At 36.4% G+C, this 20768-nt stretch overlaps 1 protein-coding gene across 2 annotated transcripts in view; it reads right to left on the minus strand.

Annotated features, from left to right (window-relative positions):
* Positions 1-7219: 7219 nt before the first annotated feature.
* SLC49A4 (solute carrier family 49 member 4) overlaps positions 7220-20768 on the minus strand; it is a 95706-nt gene continuing 82157 nt past the window's right edge. Inside the window, exons 8-9 of one of the 2 annotated variants that reach the window (XM_007533127.3) lie at positions 16955-17137; positions 7220-8270 (exon numbers count right to left, since the gene is read on the minus strand). In XM_007533127.3, the coding sequence (XP_007533189.1) occupies positions 8155-8270; positions 16955-17137 (299 nt within the window). In that variant the 3' untranslated portion in view covers positions 7220-8154. Of the gene's footprint in view, positions 8271-16954; positions 17138-20768 lie in introns of those variants that run through there. The other variant, XM_060198266.1, reaches the window with a different exon arrangement.

The following is a 20768-nucleotide window of genomic DNA, read 5'->3' on the forward strand; positions in this document are numbered from 1 at the left end:
CTGCAGGCAGGGGATGGGGGTTTGAAGTGGGATTCGTGAGTATGGTGCTACTAGGTGTGCCACCGCCTGCTCTCCCCCATCCTACATGTATTATTTCTATAGGAAGGGGAGAAAATTTGGAATTGGAGAAATTTGTAGTAGATGAAATCATCTATAGAACTAGAACCTACTCTTTTCAGAAACTCCATGAAATATGCAAAGAATTAGCAGGTCAGAACTTCATCTTCAACTATGGTTTAGGATTAATCACAGATCTGAAGATGAGATTCTGTGGTGAGATCTGAAGGACTTCCACAAAGTTTCTAACCCTCCACAGTAGCTCTTGTCTATCTGGTCTGATAGTTCCAGTTGTAGCATTTGAATTAGTCTTTGTTCAAATTCTCTTTAGAGGGAAGACTCACAGGACTTATGAGTATGTATATCTTAGTGTGTATGCATTAGAGGAATGAGGGAAAGGCATATTCCTTTCCCTCCCACCCCCATCTAGTGAATGATGGTAAGGTTTGGGATTCCACATCCCAAGACTGGTTCTTTTTTCTTTCTTGCTTTCTTTCCTTCTTCTTTTTTTGCCTCCAGAGTTATTGCTGGGGCTCAGTGCTTGAATGAATCCACTGCTCCTGGAGGCCATTTTTCCCCCTTTTGTTGTCCTTGTTGTAGCTTTGTTGTGGTTATTATTGTTATAGTTGATGTTGTTCATTGTTGGATAGGACAGAGAGAAATGGAGATAGGAGAGGAAGACAGAGAGGGGGAGAGAAAGACAGACACTTGTAGACCTGCTTCACCGTCTATGAAGCAACTCCCCTGTAGGCGGGGAGCAGGGGTTAAGATTGATTCTATACTTCTAGATAGATACAGGTTTCATGATGAGAATGTTAATGAAACAGAATATCTTCTAGAAACAGTTATGGTTAATGGCAGTATGAGAAAAGTATATGGGTTCTTGCCATGTGTAATTAAGTATTTGGGAGTTGCCATTATTCATTTTGTTAGTTAGGAAAATATTTATTTTCTTAAATAACCAAAAGGTCCCAAACAGTAGAAATATCTTTTGCTATTCTGATTTTCTCTCTCTCTCTCTCTCACACACACACACACATATAGAGAAATAAACTGCTCTCACACTGTATGTATATATATGATAAAATCATGACCAAGTAAAGAAACACAGATATGATGAGGGTCTGAGAGAATTGTTCTAACTGCCTGGCATCTGAAACACACAACTAACCAGGTCTAGTGGAAGTTTTCCCTCTCCTTAAAAAGATAATGTATGGGGGCCAGGTGGTAGCACAGTAGGTTAAGTGCATATGGCGTGAAGAGCAAAGACCAGAATAAGGACCCAGGTTCAAGCCCCCAGTTCCCCACCTGGGGCATTGCTTCATGAGTGGTGAAGCAGGTCTCCAAGTATCTTTCTCTCCCTGCTATCCCCTCCTCTTGATTTCTCTTTGTCCTATGCAACAGCAAAGGCAACAAAATGGAAAAAAAAAAAAAAAGACCTCTAGGAGCAGTAGATTCATAGTATAGGCACCGAGCCCCAGCAGGGACTCTAGAGGCAAACAAAACAAAACAAAACAAAACAAAACAAAAAAAAAAAACTAATGTATACACACAAGAACTGGTGGAGAGGTATTGCTCTCATGGCTTTTTTTTTTTTTTCAACTTTCTGTTGTGTGCGACCAATAGGTGTAGATCAGACCCCTTCCTGTGGTAGAAATGAGGGAACTGAAAGTCAGAGAGCCCAGGCAACCTTCTAATACCCAGGCCTTGTGGTGGCTACAGTGGTCTGGTTGTAGTTCATTCTCTAAAAGCTCTAGTACCTGCATTAGTTTCAGTGAATCTTTTCTTAATAGCACTTATGTACAGATGGGTCCTTGACATACTGAACCTCTGCTCTCACATTGTATAGTGCATAAGCCTACAGGCAGTCAAGCCTTGTAAAAATGACATCACTGCAAAGCAACTCCAATTCTTTTCATTACATGAATCTAGAAATAGAAGGTTCAGTGATCAGCTCTACTTCCTGATCTGACAGATTGATCTCTATAAGTATTGGTTCTAAGAGTGTGATTTCAAACAAGATTAAAGGTTTTTCTCTTATCGCATTTGATAAATTTAATAAACCTTGCATTTCACATATAAAGTCTGTCAGAGGAATAAACAGCACTTAAAGCTTGTCTCCTTCCATAGATACTAAAAGAGCCAGGATATGTGCAATATAATATTCTGTGTTCACACTGAGAGATCACAGCAGGAGGGTTAACAAAAGTCCCAAGAAGCTCTACAGCCATACGACTGTGTATGCTTAGGTCGAAGAAGCAACAGACCTGAATTTCTGACCTGGAAGAGAACTCATCCTTATTTACTCCCTAGATTTAGAGATGTGGTTAAATGATAAATAAAGTTATTTTCTGAAGGTCAACAACAATTGAAGGCACCAGGCCCTGGGGCTCCTAGGCCAGGGCTCCATCTCTGTGTCCCTTTGTGTTTAGTTCATGTAAAAGTTGACCATTCTCTTCTCTGATGTTGGCAATTCAGAAAGTCTGGGTTTCATCTGGTTTCCATAGTGTAGTGGTTATCACATTTGTCTCATGAAAAGTCTGGTTTCAGTTTACTTTCATGAATAGTCAGAACTAAGAAAGAAGGTACAAATAGAAAGAGGAAAGCAGGGGTGGGGGTGGGGAAGAAAAGAAAGAAAGGGGAAGGCTACATGAGAAGGCAAGCAGGAATCAGAAATCAGGGCATACAGAACTTGGTACAAAAACATAAACTCTATTTTCCAGTAAGAAAAAGAGGACATTGCATGTGGAAATTGACCTTTAAAGTTTAGAGTATGATTGAGTTTAGTGGTGCATAAAGAGACTATGGAATTTTTCTGTTAACCACTTTTGGATTTGGTATAGATGGATCTAGGAGAGAGGATACCAGATGTTTACTTCTAAGAAGTTTATGCTGACATGGTCTAAGAATTAGATGACTTGATTTGAAATCCCTTCAACTTTTTAATTTAATTTTAATTTTTAAAAAATATTTATTTCCTTTTTGTTGTCCTTGTTTTTATTGTTGTTGTAGTTATTATTGCTGTTGATGTCATCATTGCTGGATAGGACAGAGAGAAATGGAGAGAGGAGGGGAAGACAGAGAGGGGGAGAGAAAAAGAGACACCTGCAGACATGCTTCACCGTCTGTGAAGTGACTCCCCTGCAGGTGGGGAACCGGGGGTTCGAACCAGGATCCTCAGGCCGGTCCTTGTGCTTTGCGCCACATGCACTTAACCCACTGCTGCGCTACCGCCCGACTCCCCCCTTCAATTTTTTATACCGATGTGTATAAATGCATAGATAAATTTCTGAATGGATTCATATCCATTATTTCTGGAAAAGAGAATAGATTGGCCAGTACATGTTTATATGGAGGTAGCCTTCATTTTATATTTATGTACTGTTTTTTTTAAACTTGTTAAGATCTTATTTTATAAAGATATCCATTATGTATTTCCTAACTTTACTTAATTTTTAAAAATGAAAAAGAAGTGAAACAAGAAAACAACTTGCTGAAATAATTTATTTCTGGCTAACACACTATTTATGGGGAAAATGATAGTCTAGGAGTTAGGTAACCTACTAAATCCTACTGTGTAATTTGTAACTCTACTCATTTGTAAAACAAGGTGATTTGATTAGATAGTATCTTTTCTTTTCATAGATAGCATGACTCTTCTCCACATTGTAGCTTTTGTATTTGCTGGATAATGTGGTATAATCAAAGTAATTCCCATTTGTCATTTCGGGGACAAATGTGGAATTAACATGATTTTAAACATTAATTTAAAACAAATTAACTATGCATTTGTGTTTAATTTTGAGTTTAAATGCAGTTTGTACTTATGTAAACAGCAAGATAAGTGCCTAGATTTTAGTAAAAATAAAAGCAAAAACAGCTAATTAAAAGATAAGTAGATGGGAATTTAATTTCTTCAATTTAAAATCTCTTAGCTTGAATCACTTCCTAGAAGAGCATCATAAAAATAAGCTGTAAACACTCTCAATAATTAAACAAGAATATATGATCCAGAACTTGGCCCTTAGGCTAGATGTGCATAAATACACAAAATTACTTTTCTGCTTGACTCCTTCTTGTTGCTTTGCTAGCATCACACTCTACTAAAATGCATTTGTGTATGTAATTGTCTTGTTTCTATACCTCTACCATGTTAAAAAAAAAAACAAACTTCTCATAAACCCTATCCATCAATAAGTCACATGGAACTTATACTGTAACAAGTCCTTGCCAATTAACAGTGTTGAGTTGGTTTATAAGAACTGAATTATTCATCAGAATCTTTTTTACATCATGTCACTGCAAGCTAAAATTAGAGACATTAGAGTAACAAGAGAAAGATGAAGAAAAAAAAAGAATGCATTTATGTAAAAACCAATCACCCCAACTTAATCTCTGCACTTCCTTTCCATGTTCAATAATGGCAGTTTACTTTTAAGTCTTGATGTCTGAACATTTAAGAGTATTCATGAACACCCCAAAATGTGCACATTAAGTTGCAATTTTGTGAGGTAGGAAGAAACATTCCTTTAGGATACAGAAGTGGGTTTTAGTTCTACTTTTATCACTAATTGTGACTGTTTCAGCAGAACTCTTTACCTCTGTGAGATTGTTACTATAAACTCTAAAATGAGGGGTTGGGTTATAAAAGGTCTCAGATTTGTTCAGTTATAGAGTTTCATTAGGATTCTATAATACTTGTTTAGGAAGTGCAAAAATACCAGTTGGTCTATTTTGTTGCATGTTAGAAATCAAAACAAAAAATAAAATGATATGAAATATTCTCATAGGGGGCTGGTTGGTGGTGCAGAGGGATAAGCGCACATGGCGCGAAGCCAAGGACTGGAGTAAGGATCCGGGTTTGAGCCCCTAGATCCACATGTGCGGGGATGGGGGTGGTGCAGTGTGTTGGGGGTTGCTGCACAGGTGGTGAAGCAGGTCTGCAGGTGTCTATCTTTCTCTCCCCATCTCTGTCTTCCCCCTCCTCTCTCGATTTCTCTCTGTCCTATCCAACAGCAATGATAAACAACAAGGGCAACAAAATGGAAAAAATTGCCTCCAGAAGCAGTGGATTCGCAGTGCAAGCACGGAACCCCAGCAATAACCCTGGAGGCAAAAAAAAAAAAAAATCCGGTAACTGAATGATGTATAGTGTTCCCTCTACTAAAGTCTTTTGTCTGTCTTCCCATCAGTTTGGTGCATGAAATCTTGATCACTAAAACAGTTGCAATTTATTTATTTTTCTATTTTAATGTAAAAGTTTTTATTTATTTATTTTTATTTATAAAAAGGAAACACGGACAAAACCATAGGATAAGAGGGGTACAACTACACACAATTTGGGAATTCATCAGAATTCTGTATCCCATCCCCTCCCCTGATAGCTTTCCATTATGGGGTGCAGGTGGAAGGTCTGGCTTCTGTTATTGTTTCCCTGCTGAACATGGGTGTTGACAGGACGATCCATACTCCCAGCCTGTCTCTCTTTCCCTAGTGGAGCGGGGCTCTGGGGAAGCGGGGCTCCAGGACACATTGGTAATCAGAATAATTACCTGTAGGAGAGCTAAGTGGATATAAATGAGATAGAGGGACTCACTTCATTTCATATATGCTAAAAATAATGGTTGGTGTTTGGTACAAAGCAAGAATTTTTAATCACTACGCACTTGGGATGTTTTTGAACTAGTTATTTAGGTAATATTTTTAAAGTGTTGCCTACATGTTAAAAGAGAAATAACCATAATTAGAGAGTTCTCTACTAGAAGCCTTATTTCAGCACAACTTTATACAGTAATTTCAGCACAACTTTATACAGTAACTTTATACAGTAATGTCCTCAAACACATTAGTTCTCACTAAAACTAAATAGTTCACAATTCTCCCTCCTCTCTTAGTTTTGTAAACAGGAAGGAATGGTGGTTACTTCAGCATCTGAGTCAAATACTGCTAATAGCTAGCTTTCAAGCATGCTCAAGGATTTTGCATTTTATTAATTTTTTAACTTATGGAGAGTTTGCTGCAACTAAGCCTATAATTCATGTAGGCCCCAATTAAACCTGCATTTTATCTCTTTCTTCTCTGTCAGCAAGTTGTTTTTTTCCCCCACCCAGAGCACTGCTCAGGTTTGGCATATGGTAGTGCTGGGGATTGAATTTGGGACTTTGGAGCCTCAGGCATGAAAGTTTTTGCATAACAATGATACATTATGTTGTCTTCTCAGCCTTCTAGCAAATTCTTTAATTCTTTCAGTTCTTATGTATAGGTTAGCAGGCCGGTTTTAAAGGGAAATGAGTTGTAGGTGAATGAAAACATATGTTAAATGTGAAGTTCTACTTTTCTGAGTGGTGCAATTAGGATGTTAGAAGATTCAGCAGTTGTAGAATTCACTTTGAGGATCAAAGTGAGTAGCACATAATCTTGAGCTGACTAAATGGGAAAGAGGAGTACTGGGACTATGTGTGATAGTGTGTGTCCACATACAGATGACAGAACTACATGCTGACCAGCTTTCGTTTAACCACACTTTACACACTGACTAAGAGAAAGACCTAGCTCAAATTGTTGGTCCAGAAAAAGATAGATATTTGGTTGATCATAAGATGCAATTTCAATTGAGGAAAAAAAAGAGGAGAGTTGGAGGAAACAGAATAATAAAGGGAAAATATCATTCTTAAATTCTGGGAGGGAGGAAACGTTTGGGTTTTCTCTGTGAGTGTAGCTAAATACATGTGAATTAATGGTAATGCCAAGCTCATACTGGAGCTTATTTGATGCCACAGTGACATCTGTCCACTTAGTAACTGTTAAGTTTTTAAGAAGTTATCATTCACAGAAAGAACATAGATACTGGCAAAATATTGTTGTTTTAAATATACTGTTTTAAATATACTGACTTGGGGCTAGGTAGTGGTACATCCAGTTGAGCACATTTGCTATCATGTACAAGGACCAGGGTTCAAGCCCCATTAGCAGTGAGGAAGCTTCATGAGTAATGAAGGTGTCTCTGCAGGTGTCTCTTTTTCTCTTTATCTCCCCTCCTCAGTTTTTCTCTGTCTCTATTCAGTAAATAAACGAACAAACAAAATATTTAAAAAACACTGACTTCACATAGAATTGACTATTTTACAACAGAAAATACAAGAAGATAATTCAGAAACTCAACAGATTTGAAAGTATTAATTTTATAAATCATTATTCTCAAACAAGTATCATTTAATAAAATGTAAATAGTAGCAGATCCTGGATGTTACATCCCATGCTGATATATATTTCTCTATCTATCTATCAGCTGAAAACACAGAATGTTCCATGTGATTTGTCATTTCACTTTTAACAAAGTGCTAAATCAGAACAGAATTACACTTTTATACAATATTTAATGCAACTGTATTAAACATTTAGTCACCTTTAACATATTTAAGAGTCTTGTAAATGAATTTGTATTTCACAGAAACAAGGATAAATTGAAACTGAGACACAAATTATGTGCTCTGAAAGTCACTGGAAAGCACTTGATTACCATAATAAAGATGGTCAAAGGTTTCTGACCTAGATGGAAATAAGGAGTCATAAAAGAAATGGCTTTATTAGAAAAAAAAAATGTAGTGTACATGCGACTAATTTCTATCATCAATATACTTCTTGGCTATTTTATAATTAAAATCTGATATATCACTTAAACTTCCTTAGAAGTTAGTGGCCCTTTTTCCTATTCTGATATGTGACTTAGGGAAGGAGTTATCTTCATTTGATAGACATTCTTCATATTCTTTCATAATTATAACTTGTCAGTCAGTAGTTGAGCACTGGCACAAACACGGAAGGTATTATGTAGGTAGTGATTTATAGGTAAGACATCACAATTCCAATCCTAAAATCAAGCACAGCTTTGCCATTTATAGAGGTTTTAAAATTGCTTATTATCACTCAAGTTCCACATTATAGATGATGAAATTAATGTGATCACCTGCAACCTAACAAAACCTCCGAATGAAGTTTCTCTCTTCTTTTCTTTTCTGTTAAGATGTGCAATTCCAAGCAAATGTGCAGTATGCAGTATTGATTTCCAGTCCCTTTTAAATCTCCAAGTCTGTGCCATTAAACTGAGACAACCACATCAAGATAGAGTCTGTCATAGGATTCCCTGAAGCACAGAATGAGGAGGAGACTGAGCAAACATGACCCGGGAAGGCACCAGTTGAACCAAGACAACTCTGTAAGACAAAAACATGCACTTATAAGCATTCTTGTCAGCAGCAGAGCACCACCCATGTGTGGGAGTACCCTGCTCTGCATGCCAATGCACTTAGAACAAACATACCTTGGAGGGCTGAGGACCCACTTTCAATACACAGCGACAATCTGGAGTCTAACTGATGCATGGAATAAGCTACAGGGCTTTTGTGTGGATGTTCTGAATCAATACTGTGTTACTAACTTTTCATCAATGTAATCCTTGTTGACTTGGGTGGGAAAAATTGTATTACTTCAGAGATAAAAAGTCAACCATCTCTGAATAATTACTTTACTAATTATCTTTACCTATACAGTGTCCTCCACCACATCATGCTTAAAAAAACAAGTTGTGCTTTATTTATCTCATGAGACAGAGAGTTTCATGAATCCTGTGCCCTACCAATTGAGCTATCTCCTTGGCCACTGACTAGCCTTCTTGACCCTGCTAAGAAATAGCTAATGGATTAGAAAGACAAGTAAGAAAATCACAGAAGTTTTGAGATAATATTTTAATACTTACTAGATAGAAATACCTTTTCAATAAAAGCATAACAATTCAGCCCTCAGAGAAAACTTATGAATAAAGTTTTAGGTTTCTTTCTTTCCTGCCCCTCCCCCCCTTTTAAGCACACATGGTTATGTATGATGTAATCTGCCAGAAAACTTGGAGGAATTATCTAAATAGGTAATTCTATTATTTGATTTAGTGATATTAAGAACATTATTCTTTCACAAATGCTCCCTCATGAAGTCAGAATTTTTTAACTTTTTTTTAATCCTCATATTGTGCGGGTTAATGGTTTACAGTACAGTTGTTGACAGATGAGTACAACTTTTCATCTCATTGTAACAGCTGTCTGCAAAAGACTCTCACCCCCAGCTTGGGTCCCTTTCCACCATCATGCACCAGGACCCCAGTTCTCCCCCACCTAGTGTTCCCCACCCTCTTTCCCCAGAGTCCTTTGTTTTGATGCAAGGGTCTGATCCTGGTTCTCTTGCTACCAATACACAACAGTCCAGTGAAGCTGACTCTAGCTACTTCCTCCAGCTCCTGTGGTCCTTGTACTGTATATCTGTTCAGCTTTCCTCTGCTCCAACCCCGTCTAGCATTAATCCTGAGGATTTGGGATTGGGAGTGTTTAGCTTCTTGACATAAAGAGATTGTTACTGGGGTCAGATTGAGATACTATCTCTAGTTTAATATTCACTTAGTAGTTTTGATTTAAAAACAAAAGACAAACAAACAAAAATGAGGGAAACAAGCTCTTGGCACTTTTTTTTTTAAATTTGGGCACTTCAATCTGTCTATATTTTCCCTTTGTATGTCTACTGAATGTTAGTAAAGCCTTAATCTTCAAAAAAATCATCCTAAAGATTTTCACACTGATGCTTAAATTCATATGGCTAAAAGAGCAATTTCTGTTTAGGAATGGAAATCAGAAAATGAACGGGTAAGAAAAGGTGTTTACATACCTCTTTTTTTTTTTTTTTTTTAAGTTAATAGGTTAACAGGAACAACACTTCTCAATTTTTACATATTAAAAGTCAGACATGCTATTCTATAACATATAACATAGGTGTATATATTTCAGTGCTAAAGTCTTTGTGTATGTGTGTGTGTGCTCAACTATGAGTATAATCCAAACACTCAGAAAGGCTGTGACTTTTTAGATCTTGTTTTTATTATGATACTCCTTGAAATGATGCAGATGCATCAGATATTTTCTGCTTCTATATTAACAGATAGATTCTGAATTTCTGATAACTTTTTTTTGCTTAATTTATTTATTATTGGACAGAGACAGAGAGAAATTGAGAGGGGAGGAGGAGATAGAGAGGGAAAGAGACAGAGTGATACCTGCAGCCCTGCTCATTGAAGCTCCCCCCTGCAGGCAGGGACCTGGGGCTTGAACCTAGGTCCTTGCTCACTGTAGTGTGTGTGCTTAACCAAGTGCACCACTACCTGATCCCTCTGATGATAATTTCAATAGGTAAAAAGAAGCAGTAAAAAAAAAAAAAAATACACACACATATATATATATATATATATATATATATATATATATATATATATACAGAGAGAGAGAAGGACTTGGTTATGTCACTCAGTGGCTGAGTGTATGCTTTTCATGCATGAGGCCCTGTAACAAACACAGTAAAATGTAGATAATAACATACAATTGATAAAAAACTTAATATTCACATTTATAATTTTTAATATTTATATAGTGGGTGTTTTAACTTTAAATTTGAATTTTAAATAATAGCTAATAGAAAGTGGTGGCTGATAAAGAGGCATGCAACACTACTTTTTAAACTGCTAAGATTTTATTTTGTCCTTGCTTTCTTTAAGCTTAGAAATTTGTCAAATACTGCCAAAACAGGTCTATCATTTTTATCAGAGTTGTAAAATCATCCCTTGTACATAGATAATGTGTCATCTCTAAAAATGCCTCAGAACTGCTCTTTTGTGTCATTATTTGTTGGCTAGTTTTTATCCTTGTACCCCTCTAAAAAATCTGATCCACCTTTTAGTAAGTTCATTAGGTTCACTGAAAGCACTGTCTGAAATTATTTGCTTTTCAAAAGCATAAGGTTAGAGACAAGGGAATGGCTGTATTTTCCATCAGAACCTATTCACATAAGCCACAGTTCAAGTGCCTTAATAAGCAGGAATGGCTTGTTTAAGTTTAATTTGACTTAACAGCAACAAAGTTCACTGCTGTTCCTCCTAAGCCCAGTGTCATATGATGTGACTGAATCAACAGAGTCCTAATCGACTGACTTCTTCTTATTCTTGCCTTTTACATCTTTTTAGGTGAGTACAGTTTCCTAACATCCCTTTGTCTTTTACTGAAGACAATACAAAGCTGTATTCAAAGGCTCCCCAGTTTGCTTCAGTATGTCTGCTGGTCATCAATCACTGCAGGCAGCTTGAGAACCCTGCCAGTGGAGTCTAGACAGGTGCTATGCTGCACTCAGTGAAGGGAGTGCTATACCAAATGGTGAGGCTTTGTTGGGAAAAAAGCTAATTAGGATTTTGTTCACCTTCTTGACTTTTTCTTCCAGAAGCATTATTATATACTTTACCTGATCTTTCCCTTTAATAATGCCATGCTTTTGGTTTCTCTGACTTCAACTATAGCAGTTCCCTGAATAATATCATTTAGCTTAATCTTTTATGATGCGAATGAGTAAAAACCAGTTCAGGCCAAAGGAAATGATGCCATCTGAGGACCTGTTACCTCCACATGTTGTTTAAAGATGTCATTTTCTAAGAAACTATGGATGACATTAAGTGAAGGTTTACCTTCCTTTCCTATAATTCTCCAGAGCCAACCTTCTACTTTCTTTAGTTATTTAACCAGAATCATGGTGATTTAACAAAACTATTTCCCATACACAACAGAAGCTAGCTGGCACTATCATTTCAGTAATGGTCTGTTCCCTTAACTCTCAGTTTATCCAAATAGATCTGACCAGCACAGTGTATTACTTTACTCCTCAGATATAAAATTATTTCTTGCTGATTTATATCTGCTGAGCCTGTCCTGATCAAAACCTTCCATCTTAGGCAATCCTTGAATCTTCTGAGCCATACTGCAACCTCAAATTCATGGCAGGCTACTTTAAAATGAAAGAAATGAGGTGAAAACCTTTGGGTGGGGGAAACAGCATAATTGTTATGAAAACAGACTCCTATGCCTGAGGCTCCAAGGTCCCAGGTTTAATCCCTCATACCACCATAGGCCAGAGCTGAGCAGTGCTCTGGTTAAAAAAAATATTTAATAATGCTTTTATCCAACACCTGCAGTAAAACTTCCAAAATAAAAGCACAACAGATAACATAAACCTTAGACCAAGCTATAAACAACAAAATATATTTCAGAGAATATGAAGAAAATATAAGAAAATTCACAAATTGATTTTGTGGGGTTATTAGGATAAAACATCACAGTGCTAAGATAACACACCAAAAATTCTCAAAGCAAACATTATAGGTAGTAACTCTGTTTACAAATATGTTTATATTCAGGAACAAATTATAACTTTTTCCTTTAAAGTGAATTTGGAAAATCCAAGCCAGAAAACCTCCAAGAAACTTCTAACATGGTTCCAGGTGCTCTAAGCAGAATCAAAAGTGGACATAGAAAAACTGGTGCAATCATTATAGAAAAAAAGTATGGAGAATTCTTAAATAAATAAAAATGAAAATATCTCATGGTCCAGCAATGCTATAATAAGAATATTGCTCTTAGGCTCTTATACCGAAAACATGAAAAAACTAATTTCAAGGGACATATACATACCTATGTTAACAGCTGCATTATTCAAAATAGCCCAAATATGTAATCATCTAAATGCCCATTGATAGATAACTGGATAGAGAGGTAATGGGTAATTCAATACTCAGCAATTTAAAAAGATGATATTGTGGGGGGGGCAGGCAGTAGCACAGTGAGTTAAGTGCAGAAGGTAAAGCACAAGGTCTGGCATAAGGATCCCAGTTCGAGCCCCTAGCTTCCCACCTGCAGTTGGGTTGCTTCACAAGTGGTGAAGCAGGTCTGCAGGTGTCTATCTTTCTCTCCCCCTCCTCTCTCTATTTCTATCTGTCTTAACAAGAACAACAGCAATGGCAGCAACAACAATAAAAACAAGGACATCAAAACGGAGAAAATGGCCTCCAGGAGCAGTGGATTCATAATGCAGGCTCCGAGCCCCAGCAATAACCCTGGAAACAAAAAAACAAAACAAAACAAAACAAAACAAAAAAAAAGATAATATTGTGGCCTTCCAGATAAAATGAATGGAATCTGAGTTGACTATGCTTAGTAAAGTAAGTAATGAAGTGAAACAAAACTACCAGATGGAATATAGAGAACTGAAGCACATGAAAACTAACTCTCTCTCTGTGTCTCTCTGTTTCTCTCTTTCTCTCACATACACAAAACCAGCCTGTCTCTATGACCTTTGGAAAACTACAGTGGTTATAGTGGTTATCCTGGGGTGGGGGGTGGGGGATGGGGTGGGGAGGTACACAGAACTTTGGTGGTGTGTTTGGTGTGGATTTATATCCCTATTATCTTCTAATCTTATAAATAACTAATAAAATATAACCCTAAAAACCAAACCAAAACAAAACTGGACACGGGCAACCTTGTAACGCAGGGTTCCATAGAAGCCAGTGGCCTTTCGACCTGTCAACACCCATGTTCAGTGGGGAAGCAATTACAGAAGCTAGACCTTTTACCTCCATACCCCATAATGACCCTGGGTCCATACTCCCAGAGGGTTAAAGAATAGGAAAGCTATCAGGGGAGGGGATGGGATATGGAGTTCTGGTGGTGGGAATTCTATGAAGTTGTACCCCTCTTATCCTATGGTCGTGACAGTGTTTTCATTTTGTAAAAAAACAAAACAAAAAAACCCAGTGGCATTGGTAAAAAGCCTGTGTGGTGCTCTCTATCAATGCTGGTGATGATTATAATCTCCAAGTAAATTACCAGTGAAGTTTAGCTGTGAGGCTAATCTTGCTCCACATCCTAATGTGGTCATTTTGAGGTTAGTTTCTACAGCTCTGAAAAATTATCTCTGATATAGTTACCTAAAGATAGCATTTTATGGGGAAATAAAGACTCATCAGGAAGTTTAGTACTTCTGTATGTAATCTAAAAAACCATAGATCATTATTATACTGATTAACTATCAGGCCCTTTCAATCATAGCTGAATTCTGATACATAATAGATTTATGAACAAATTTCAAAATATTATAAATGAGTGAATACTCGTTCTAATGGAACCTAATTCAACTTATCAGTTATAGTATGAGGCTATAGAATGTATACAGTGGTTTAAATTTTATTTTTTCTCCACAAAAACTTAGTACCTACACAATTCTACAAGTCATGTTGATCATTTCTTTTCTTTTTACAGAGTGAAACAGAGAAAGTATGACAAAGAAGAAAAGACTGCACTGGTCTATTGCTCATGAAGTTTCCCCCCTGCAGGTGAGGACTGGGGGCTTGAACCCACATCCTCACATACAGTAATGTGTACATTTCAACCTGGCCCCTAAAGCTATTTTTAGGAAACAACTGTCACAGAATTTTCAGATTTGTAACTTATTTCCCATTATATTTCAGTTACAAGGCATGCAGAGTTTTGTGGTAAACCAATCACTTGTGAAAGAATCACAACATAGTTTTCACAGTTTTAGGAAACTTAGCCTTGGAGAATGTGGGTATATTTGTATGCATTATATATATTTATAAATAAACATATAAAATCATAACTTTAAAAGAGAAGATGATATGTACATTCCCACATCAATCAGATAATTAACTAGAAGAAAATAAAGCAAGCACTTGGTTAGTGCTATGCTATGATCTTGGTGGCTCTTTCACACATATCTTCTCATTAACACCCTAAAAATATATAGAGATTTTGCCCCTGAGAATTTTTTTTGTTTGTTGGAATAAAATCAATCATTACTTATGGGCCCCAGATCAAATTGATGGCGTCTACAGTCCACATTATTTATATTTATACACACACATATATATATATATATATTTATATACATTTCCCATATTTAGGAGCTTCTCTCTTCCCTGATCCAGATTTCTAGCCCTTTTTCCAGCCATGACATCATCTCCCCAGACAATAACTTGGATCCACCTGCATATCAGAGGTCAGGCTCAGGAAAAAACTAGTATAGTCATGGGCCCTTTGGAATATGACTAAAATTGGCCTACTAGCTATCTACAAAAAGACCCCAAAATCTTCATCTGCAATATTCCAGTATTTAGGTTTATCATTAGTCAACAATTTGCTTGGCTTTATATGCTAACTCCTTTTCGCCACCAGGTTCAAGATGCTATCATGATGCCAACTGGACCTCCTTGGGCAGATGACCCCACCAATATGTCCTGGAGTCCCTCTTCCCCAGAACCCGCCCCACTAGGGAAAGAGAGAGACAGGCTGGGAGTATGGATCACCAGCCAACGCCCATGTTCAGCAGGGGAAGCAATTACAGAAGCCAAACCTTCCACCTTCTGCAACTCACAATGACCTTGGGTCCACACTCCCAGAAGGATAAAGAATGGGAAAGCTATCAGAGGAGGGGATGGGATACGAAGATCTGGTGGTGGGAACTGTATGGAGCTGTACCCCTCTTATCCTATCCTTTTTATAAGTAAAAAGAAAGAAAGAAACAAAGAAAAGACAATACAAAATAAAAATGAAAAAAAACATTTTAACAGGATGTCACACTTGGACACACAGATATAACCGTGACTGAAGATTTTCTAGTCAAACCCCAATTCTAAATAAATTGTGCCTTATATCTTCTAATTTTTTTCACAATAATTATGGGGTTTACATATACACAGATGAAAAGATGTATAAGAACATATATATAACCCTAAACCAAGCAATAGCCTTTGAAAGAGTAGGAGACCCTGCTGGCTTATTTCAGGCAGATGCACTGGTATTGAGGTCCATTGAGTTGTTGTAGTTTAGTTTTTTACAGTTTTTTTGGTTTCATGATAAACTCTTCTGTAGCTGATAATCGCCACACTACTTCAGAAAATTTGGGCATAGCTATCTCTGATTGTGTTTTGCCTATTAAAATTAGAACTTATACTTGTGAGTCTTGAATAGAAAGCTTTTAAACTCTTTCTATTAAGTTTATATTGCATTTTATTTCCTTGGCTTGAAAAATCTAATATTACAATCTTTTCTCCCTTTGGTTGCCATTCTTTAAACTAGTCATCAAATACTAGTCCATTTGAATAGTCTGAACATGGGAGAACCCAATCTGTGAGAGTCAAATATAAGGAATGGTCTCAAATGTGACATTCCAAGAGACCTAGCAGCTTATAGGAAACTTTTTTAAAAGATTTTTTTTCTTATATTTATTTATTTTCCCTTTTGTTGCCCTTGCTGTTTTTCATTGTTGTTGTAGTTATTATTGATGTCATTGCTGTTAGGACAGAGAGAAATGGAGAGAGGAGGGGAAGACAGAGAGGGAGAGAAAGACACCTGCAAAACTGCTTCACCACTCATGAAGCGACTCCCCTGCAGGTGGGGAGCTAGGGTCTTGAACCAGGATCTTACACTGGTCCTTGTGCTTTGTGCCACATGTGCTTAACCCACTGCACTACCACCCAACTCCCTATAGGAAACTTTTTGACAAGCTTATTGTTGAAATAATAATCAGGAAAACCTCCTTGATTGGAAAACAAGCTTTTGAGACAGAGACCAGATGGCAAAAGTTATCCAAATAGTTTATTACTTTACCAATATAATTAGCATCAAGCTAGATTATTTCTTACAGTAGTACATATAAGGTAGGTTTGAAATTTGCTACCCTGATGTGAGTTTGGTTTATCATGTGAGGGGCTGATCTTAGGGTTGAGGGCACATTAGGTCAAAATAGAATGCATTTCAAGAAAAAAAAATTCTTTCTGTTATCAGCATGTGAAAGCTCACATAAAGTGACTTTCCCCCATTTTGTTTTCTTAATTTATTTTTTATTGATATAATATGACATCATGAAAGTTTATAAATTTCAGTAATTTGCCTTAGAATTCACTATATAAATTCTATAGAGATCTCATAACAAACACATTTATGGAACAGAAAGTAAAATTTCTTACCTGTGTGATAAAATGTGAGAAAAAATAAAAGTACTCCCATGAAGATATTACTTAAAAATGTGACAACTCCACAAGTAATTCCTTCTGGAACTGGGTAGACAGTTTCCACAAAAAGCTCAAAAAATATAGGTACACTGCTATTCAAGAAGACTCCCAGGAGTATACAGGAGGTATACAATGTCACTGAAAGAAAAACACAAACATTTTATTGAGTTTCAAACTAGCAGCAGTGAGCCATATCAAACAGATCTTCTGGGTGCTCTCTTTCATAAGTATCAACTCTGGAATTTCATCTGTTTTCAATGGTAGTTGATTAAGTTTGGCAAAGCATCAGTGCATCTGTCGGTGTTTAGTTCAGGTTTTTTTTTTTTTTAAGGTATATGTTTTCCTTTTTTTTTAATATTTATTTTATTTATTTATTCCCTTTTGTTGCCCTTGTTGTTTTATTGTTGTAGTTATTATTGTTGTTGTCATTGTTGGATAGGACAGAGAGAAATGGAGAGAGGAGGGGAAGACAGAGAGGAGGAGAGAAAGATAGACACCTGCAGACCTGCTTCACCGCCTGTGAAGCGACTCCCCTGCAGGTGGGGAGCCAGGGTTCGAACCGGAATCCTTATGCCGGTCCTTGTGCTTTGTGCCACCTGTGCTTAACCCGCTGCACTACAGCCCGACTCCCTTAATTCAGGTTTTATGGAGTAACTAGAAAAAGATTTTTCTGGTAAGTGATTACCAGTTTATTTGCTTTATTCTTGTGGTGGATTATTCCAAAGCACAGAAACAAGTTTTACTATCAGAACATAAGTAAAAGAATTCTTGGGGCCAGGTGGTGGTGTACCTTCTTGAGCACACATGTTACAGTGTGCAAGGACCTGAGTTTGAGCCCTTGGCCCCCATCTAAGGGGGAAAGCTTTGCAAGTGGTGAAGCAGTGTTGCAGGCGTTTCTCTGTCTCTCTCCCTCATCTCCCCATCCCTCTTGTTTTCTGGCTGTCTCTATCCAATAAATAAAGATAAAAAAAAATACTTCAAAAAAAAAAGAATTCTTACACTTTAGTCATACTTTTGTAATCAGATGCTCTACCACTGAGCTATACTCCCTTGGTCACACTTCTGGCAAATTTAGAGATAGATAAAATAGACAGATGGTTCAAGATCTTATCTCATTGTATAATTTTAAAGAAAAATTAAAATATAAAAATAAATTAAGAAAAATTTAATACTACATCTTAATAATAGGAAAAATATTCCATATGGAAGTCTTTGAGGGACACTTAAAATATGATTATTCTTAATTTTAGAATGAGTTATGATACAATAGTTTTTTAATAAGTTAACATTTTGGAACACAAAAATAACTTAAGTGTAGAATGTCCTAAAAGAATTTACCTGATTAACCTCAAGTAGTACTTCCTTAAGTAGCACTAGTCTTTCAGTATTATGTAATATTTACTACCATACAGTATTACTAACAGCTGGTGATTATTTAGTTTTTAATAGACGGCATATGAAATATTGAACAAAAGGATGACAATGAATAAAGACTAGACTACTGTATAAGTAGTGACCAAATTAGTCACTGAATTAAATGGGAAGCATCTGATAGCTATAATGAGTGCCATTTATAACATGAAGCAGTATTTAAGAGTTTTTAAAACAAAATACCTCATACTCACTGTACACACTATCAGTTAGTCAGTTAGACCTAGATCACACAAGTCAAGCGACACATTCTACTTTAAACATTACTTATCAGTAATTCATTAAGAAGTCTAGTGAGGGGGTACCACAGATAACTTTATTATAGAGTATTCTATCTGCACAGAACTTTATGATCATTTGTTGGCCAGTCAGTAGTAATCAGAGCAGAAGTAGCTACTGTTCCAAACACTGATGAGTCAGGGAATTTAAAATAAGAAAACACTGAAGTAAATGATAGGAAAAGAAAATTTTACTTTTAAAGTGCAGGGACAGAGAATGAACCTAGGATGTCACACATGTAAAATACTGCTGAGCTGCCTCTGCTAGGCTAATCTGTCCATTCTATCTCTTAGAGAGAAAAAGAGACAGAGAAAAAGGTAGAGAAGAGATATCAAAGCACTGCTCTACCATTCATGGCACTCCCATTTGGTACCAGTGTTAAAACTCAGGGCCTCAAACATAACAAGGCATGTGTGCTCTCCTGAGTCAGTTACTGTCACTGAAAAGATAAAAGTTCACACCATTTCTGATGGAACTAGAAATAGGTCTCTCTTGAGGGGGATACTCTGGAAATGTCTATCAAAATATACTATGTACTTACTTGCCTTAGCCATTCAGCTTTTTAGGAATTCATCCTACAGCTATGGAACCATTTAAGAATACAAGTAAAGGAATATTTATAGCAACATTGTTTGTAGTATGAGTAGATTAAAGCCAAGCTACATGGCTATCAATAATGATTTAAGATGATTTCTTAAAAAGTATAAAAAATATTATATAACTGTGTATGATACAACTATCATTTTAATTTTCATTAGTGATTTAATAATGATTAACATCTATGTATCATTATTAGTGACATCTAAATTATATAAATGTAAAAGGTAAAGAAAGAGTATTATATTTTCAAAAAGAATATACACTAAAGTGGGGCCAGATGGTGGCACACCTGGTTGCTACAGTGTGCAAGGATCTGGGTTCGAGCCCCCAGTCTCCACCTGCAGGGGGAAAGCTTCACAAGTGTTGAAGCAGGGCTGCAGGTATCTCTCTGACTTTCTCCATCACTCCCTTCCCTCTCGATTTCTGGCTGTCTCTATCCAATAATAGAGATTAAAAAAATTAAAAAAAAGAATACACACAAAACTGTTGTAAATGTATAGAATTCTCTGGGGAAGTACTCCAAGAATTGATAGTGTTGTGGGGGGCCACAGGAAGGCAAACATTTATCACTGTATATTCTCCTTCTACTATTTGAATTTGACATTTCAAATATGTGCATATTTATTTACTTAACAACAAAAGAAAAGAGATTTTATCATAAATTAATGAACAAGCAGCTGATTCAACTCTACTTCATCTGAGTCAGTTTATGGATTCAGACTTGCTTTTAGCTGAGTGAGTTGACCTCCAAATCTGATGTCTACACCCACCTGGGAGCCACACTTCCTTACCAAATATTCCACTTCACTATGAGTGGGAGGATATATATATAAATGGGCTGAGACATAATAATATAACTTCAGAGGTAACAATAAAACAAGTTTTTTTCATTCAATTCTCTCCTAGTATTTGCTTCTTTTAGTAATAGAAATAGGATGATGCAAGGGATTGTTATAAACTGGGTGGGCATGCTGAAATCATGTGTTATTGAAGAAACTACAGTTTCAAAATAACCTATACAGGAAAAGGTTAAATTGAGATATTCATCATCAAAATGAGAGAAAGTAGCTGTATCAGAACTGATTTAATATATTCTGCCATGTTCTGGGACATGAATAAAGTAGAATCTGATTATTATGTGTCTGAATGTGACTTCCATTTGAGTTTTCAGTTTATAGGCTGATATCGTATCTTTAAATACTAGACTGGCAGATCCAGTGGGTGAGTGTCATCTATTAAAAGCCAGGCAGACAAGATAATTTCCAACTTATCAAAGAGAGTTCAAACTACATAATCATTAAATATTTCCATGATTTTTCTATATCACTGATACTAAAATTAAAATAAACTGCCTTTCAATTAAAAAGTCAAAGTAATTTAATAGAATAAATACAATACTAATGCAGACTTTTTTTTTTTCAAAGAAGCTAGTAAAATTGCACAGGCCCATAATTTAAAT

The sequence above is a fragment of the Erinaceus europaeus genome, chromosome 9, assembly GCF_950295315.1.
Source record: "Erinaceus europaeus chromosome 9, mEriEur2.1, whole genome shotgun sequence".
Taxonomy (NCBI): Eukaryota; Metazoa; Chordata; class Mammalia; order Eulipotyphla; family Erinaceidae; genus Erinaceus; species Erinaceus europaeus.